Raw genomic sequence first — 6496 nt, 5'->3', positions numbered from 1 at the left:
AAATTTCAAGTTTATAACATAGAATTATTACCTAGAGTCATAATATACATTAGATCCCCAGAACTTATTCACTAAATAATAGTAAGTTTGGCCATTATTACTCATTTCGCCCACCTTTGAGACTCTGGAAAAAAACACAAGTCTATGCTCTAATTCTATAAGTTTGAACTTTTAAGATTCAACATATATGTGAAGCTATACAGTATTTATCTTTATCTGTTTGCCTATTTTAGTCAGCATAATACATTTATGGTTCTTCCATATGTGGTAAACAAAGCTTCTTGAATTCTAAATGACACAGTCTTGTCCCTCTCAAGACACATCTAATTGTCAGATCCTCTGCCCACTATCATTTTATCTCCCAAGTAGAATAATTATTAGATCTAAGCCTGAATATATCTATCAAAAGATACACTAGTTTTAGATTTTATTTTGGATTTTAAATCCTCATTTTTTTATTTCATAGATTTTGAGATTTCTTAAAAGTTATATAGCTATTTAATCAATTAATGCTTCTTATTAGATTAGCTTATATTTATTTGTGTAGAAAGTACAGTGTATACCATAGAACATAAAGAGACTCAAAGATTTCTCAGGAAATACAATAATTCTTAAGGTAGCCAAAATATTATTCAAACGAAAGAATAAAGCAGCAATATTTGACAAAATTAGAAAATTCTGGAAAGTTTTCAACAAAGGGAAAGCACCATATGTAAACTCTTGATACATGAATCGAAGTATGGAATATTTCAGAACTAAAATATTTTCTAAAACTTAGACTTTATAACAACAAATTCTCATTTGAACTGTTTAAGACAACTGTTTCTGTTGCATTGCTCAGTATAAGTTTATATTAAAAAACACACAACAATGTGTGTGTACTTGTGACTAGGAGAGTGTGTGAAATAAAAACCTTTAAAATCACATTTAAAGTTTCAGTTTTTCCAGGGCCTGTTTCACATCCTTGTTCCTTAGGCTGTAAATCAGAGGGTTTAACATGGGAATCACAAGGGTGTAAAACAATGAGGACCTTTGGTCTTCATCGAGAGAGTAGGATGAACTCGGCCTGAAATACATGAAGAGCAGAGTTCCCTGGAAAATTGCCACGGCAGTTAAGTGGGAGGTGCAGGTGGAGAAAGCTTTGAACCTCCCTTCGGCAGAGTGGATCTTCAAGACTGCTAGGATGATATAACAATAAGAGACAAAGACTCCTGAAATGGAGGTCAGTTCAACACAGCCAAAAAAAATGAATAATGTCAATTCATTGACCCGTGTATCAGAGCATGAAAGGGAGAGAAGTGGAGGTAAGTCACAAAAAAAGTGATTAATCACATTTGACCCACAGAAGCATAAGCGGAATGCTATTGTCGTGTGTATCAAAGTATCTGTCATTCCCAACAGGTAAACCCCCGCCATGAGCAGGGAACACACCCTGCTGGACATGCTGACCGCATAGAGCAAGGGGCTGCTGACGGCCTTGTACCGGTCATAGGCCATCACTGCCAGCAGGAGACACTCACAGTCTATAAAGTTAGAGAAGACCAAAAATTGCAGAGCACAGCCATAGAAGGAGATTGAGCTGTTTTTGGCTAAAAGGTCCACCAGCATCTTGGGGCCAATAGCTGTGGAATAGCAGAGATCACAGAAGGAGAGGTGGCTGAGGAAAAAGTACATGGGTGTGTGCAGCTGGGGATCCATCCTAATGAGGGTGATCATTCCGAGATTTGCGAGAAGGTTAATGAGATAGACAATAACAAACATGGTGAATAAGATCATCTTGACTCCAGGCTTCTCCGTGATTCCCCACAATATGAACTCAGTGAAGGAGGAGCAGTTTCCTCTTTGCATTCTTCTGTCTTCTGGTGTAAAGTCTTGAGGAAATGATCAAGAAAATGAAACACGTAAGGGAACCACTTCGGGGTGTTCACAAATATCTGCAGGGGAGAACACAATTTATTTCTGCAATGGTCTTTTTTTTTTTTTTTTTCTTTAACATTCTAAGCCTGATGTCTCTAAGATCAGTGTTTTCTGCACACTATTTTGAAGATGTGATGAGACATCAGTTCATTCAAATATCCCTCTTGATACAAGGAAGGTAGTGCTCAGAGGAACTGAAGAGTTCATGACAGCAACCAGTCGATCCCTAAAGGAAATTGGAAGGACCCACTGTTGCTGCAGCTGAAGCTCCAATACTTTGGCCACCTGTTGCAAAGAACCAACTCGTTAGAAAAATGCTAATGCTGGGAAAGATTGAAGGCAGAAGAAGAGGCAGTAGAAGATGAGATGGTTAGATAGCATCACCAGCTCAATTGACATAGATTTGAACAAACTCCAAGAGACAGTGAGGGACAAGGAAGCCTAGAGTGCTGCAGTCCATGGGGTCACAGAGAGTCAGACATGACTTAGTGACTGGACAACAACGTAGGCAGTGACATACTTCAGCAATTACATCTAGATTTGCACAGGTTTCTCAACTGCCCATCTCAGATACTTTTATTATTACCAGACTGATAGCAATACCTCTTTAAAGAGTGCACATTGATCAAGACATTTTCTGAGTGTGTACCTCCATGCATGCTCTGTCGCTAAACTCTGTTTGACTCGTTGCGTTCTCATAGACTGCAGCCTTCCAGGCTCCCTATCCATGGGATTTTCCAGGCATGATTCTTATCCCATGGAGAAGGAAGCCTGGTGGGCTGCAGTTCATGAGGTCGCAACGAGTGAGACAGAACGTAGCAACAGATCATACACTCAGAAAATGACTAAGTCAGTGGGCATTCTTTAAAGAGGTATTGCCATCTACTTGATAATAATAAAAAATACCCGAGATAGATAGTTTTGAAACTTCTGTCTATTTCTAGATGTTGTTCCTAACTAAACTACTGCCATAAGCTCTTTAATTTCTCTGAGCACTGTATTCTTTGTATCGAGAAGGATATTTAGATGAATTGACATCTCGTTACATCACCAAAGCAGTGCGAAAAAAACACCGATGCTGGAGACAGCAGGCTGAGAGTATATAAATAATCATTCACTATGCTGAAAAAATTCCTTGGATACAAAATTTTATTTTCATTATCATGTTGCACATAAAACATAATTTAAAATATTTATTATTAGTTTACAATCTATAGCATGCACTGATAGCAATGAAAATAATTGTTATTGATCCTAGTCTTTAGTATTTAGTGAGACATGAAATAAGTAACACTGAAATTTTTCTCTAAAAATTCATCACTGCTTTGCCACATGACTTATTACCTACTTACAGAGTTTCTGCTGCCAAAGGAGGAGGCTCTTGAACAAAGAAAAATGCTAAAATGAAGTGAAGACCACAGAATCTAACACCTACTGTTGCATCTCTTTGGATTTTAACGGACTTTTATATTATGAGTGGAAATAGGTTTAGGGACAATAAGTGCTTCTGCGATACGTAGGTTTCTCTGTCTAGGATGAACGCATTATGGGTCTGTCATATGTTTGCACGCAGGTTACAAGTCTCTGATGTAGATAAGAACAGTGAGTGGGTAAGGAATTTTTTCTTTTGATCTTAGCAGCTATGGGGCTTCACATGAAGATGAATATGCACATTTTAACTTTTAAATTCACTCATACATTATATTTTAAATAAAAGAGAACAAACCCACCAAGCCCCCTTTAAATTCACCTATATGCTACTCTGATTAGAAAAGGAGTAATATCTTTCCTATAAACCAGAATAAAAATAAATTAATAGTTATATTATGAATATTAACAAGTACAGAATCTGCCAGTTCTAAGAAGAAAATATTGTTCCTGAACATTAAATTACAGAATGTATTCAACTGAGTAAACAGGTATTAAAATGTTGTATTTATAAATTGATTTTCCCCCAAATGGGAATGTTTTTGTCCTATGTTCTTTAAATCAGGACCTCAAAACCTACCTGAGATGAGCTGGTCTTAGGTAGCTGAACAAGCAGATAGCATTTTATTTTACCAGGTACATTGGGATTTAAATCCCTGGGCCACTGCCTTTGGGTGTTGGTATTGTACAAACATGCCATTAATTATGTTTCTGCTTCTGCGTTTTGGCTCATGAGTCAGGGACAATTTTAGCACAGGATGACTTTGTACACATCAGTTATTTAGTGACCTTGTCACTAAATTAATCTAGCACAAGGGGGGCTTCCCTCGTAGATCAGTCGGTAAAGGATATGCCTGCAATGCAGGAGACCCGGATTTGATTCCTGGGTCAGGAAGATCCCTGGAGAAGGAAATGGCAACCCACTCCAGTACTCTTGCCTGGAAAATCCCATGAATAGAGGAGCCTGGCGGGCTACAGTCCATGGGGTCCCAAGGGTTGTACAAGACTTAGTGACTAAACCACCACCACCAAGGATGAAGCAGTGTGAGAGAATACAGAGAGAAATTTCATCATAATATATGATGAAAATGTTGAAAAACCATACATTTGTATATATAACAATTTGTATCCAAAATATATGAACGTTCATCAATAGTAAAAAAAAAAAAAACAAAAAACAAAAAGTGAGCAAAAAAAAAAATTGAACAAATGCTCTCAACAAGATGATAAATCAGCAAGACGTTAATGCTTAAGAATTTCATTCTTATGTGAATCAGTAGGTATTAAGGCAGTGACATGGAGAAGGCAATGGTACCCCACTCCAGCACTCTTGTCTGGAAAATCCCATGGATGGAGGAGACTGGTAGGCTGCAGTCCTTGGGGTCGTGAAGAGTCAGACATGACTGAGCGACTTCACTTTCACTTTTCCTTTCATGCATTGGAGAAGGAAATGGCAACCCACTCCAGTGTTCTTGCCTGGAGAATCCCAGGGACTGCAGAGACTGTCTATGGGGTCACACAGAGTCGGACACGATTAAAGTGACTTAGCAGCAGCAGCAGCAGCAGCAGCAGCAAGGCAGTGGCAATAAAGCCACAATAAGATAACATGACCTGAAGGTTAGTGGACTGAAATTAAATACTGATCATAACTAATTTTCTCTTTCATCTGAATTATCATTTGTGAAATACACAGGCTTTCTTATCAGTTTGGGTGTTTTCTCAGTTCTTTCCATTTTTTTGTTTGTTTTTCTACTTTTTTCCTTATAAATCTGAGAAATTATTTATGCTAAAATTCATAAGTGTAATACATATATAATTTTGTAAAAGTGATTCTCAATTTTTTAAAATGCCTTTTATATGTCATTGTCACTCTTGCCTATGAGGAGCTCAACACTAAAACGTCACCTGTAACCTGGGGAGATATCATTGAGGCAAATCTCAAACCACAATATGATTGCTAGTAATTTCCCACTAAAATTAAGAAGGGCTCCCAGGTAGCTCAGTGGCAAAGAATCCAACTACCAATGCAGGAGACTCAGGAAACATATGTTCAATCCCTGGGTCAGGAAGATCCCCAGAGGAGGAAATGGCACCCCATTCCAGTATTCTTGCCTGGAAAATTCCAAGGACAGAGGAGCCTGGCAGGCTACAATCCAGGGGTTGCAAAGAGTCGGACATGACTGAGCAGGCACAAACACACACACACACATACACACAAAACCACGAAACTGATTATGTTTCAAAAGCATTTTGATATCATTATTTACTGCTCTGTTACACATATAGTGTATGTACAGTTGTTCTCAATCCCCTAATTCTACTCCTATCCAAATTAATTTTTCCCTCAGGTATATCCCTATCTTCAGGGATGCAAAAATCCCTTGGGTTACATTTCGTTCAGCCAGAAGCAAGTGTTAATTTTTAACAGGCCTCCTCCTCAAAAACATGTGGACTAACATCATTTCTACCTTCCCCCACATAACAATTTAAACCTGAGTTTGGGCAGCTACATTACAAATTGCAAGGTGGGTATCCTAAAATATCTCCCAATGGGATTGGTGCTTCATTAAAAATGGAGATTTTTAAATAATCAAAAAACATCCTAAGGAAAATTGTATGCTTCAGATCCAAGTGAGGAAAAAACAATTGTTTTTTCGTGTTCTGCTGAAACAAAAACAATTTTATGTTGGCAAATACTACCCAAAGATGATCTTCTTTTAGAATATAATGGTCAGTTCCTCAAACCTTGAGTAGTATGACACAGAGCGCATTGCGTGGTCTGGTATTAAAGTATATTTCAGCTCCCCGCTGCTGTGAGAGTGACCAGGAAAGTCAGTGGGACGAACGCAGTACTGTTCTACAAGAAAGGCAGCGCTTTCAGTGATATAAAGATCAATAAGGTACTGAGATACTCTGGTAATTATACTCTACATCAATTTCATAAGTCTATATGAATAATCATTTTATATAAAAGAATTTTAGACTTAAATATAAATATTAATATTTTTATAATCTCATAGAAAAAATAAAGACAATGATTTTAAAGTATAATATACATACAGCAAAAATTTCCATCTAAAAATGTAGGCTTCAAAAATCTTTCAAAAATGGAAAGATTCCTGCACCCAGAACCAAATCCAAAAAAAAAAAA

At 37.5% G+C, this 6496-nt stretch overlaps 1 protein-coding gene across 1 annotated transcript; it reads right to left on the bottom strand.

Annotated features, from left to right (window-relative positions):
• Nucleotides 928–1848, bottom strand: LOC102174139 (olfactory receptor 5W2-like). The gene has a single exon (XM_018058887.1). It carries the CDS (start codon nucleotides 1846–1848, stop codon nucleotides 928–930), a length of 921 nt encoding a protein of 306 aa, XP_017914376.1.

Source organism: Capra hircus, chromosome 15, assembly GCF_001704415.2.
Source record: "Capra hircus breed San Clemente chromosome 15, ASM170441v1, whole genome shotgun sequence".
In the NCBI taxonomy this organism is placed as follows: domain Eukaryota; kingdom Metazoa; phylum Chordata; class Mammalia; order Artiodactyla; family Bovidae; genus Capra; species Capra hircus.
Note: the sequence above shows the minus strand (reverse complement) of the source record. Positions and strands in the feature narration are given on the sequence as shown.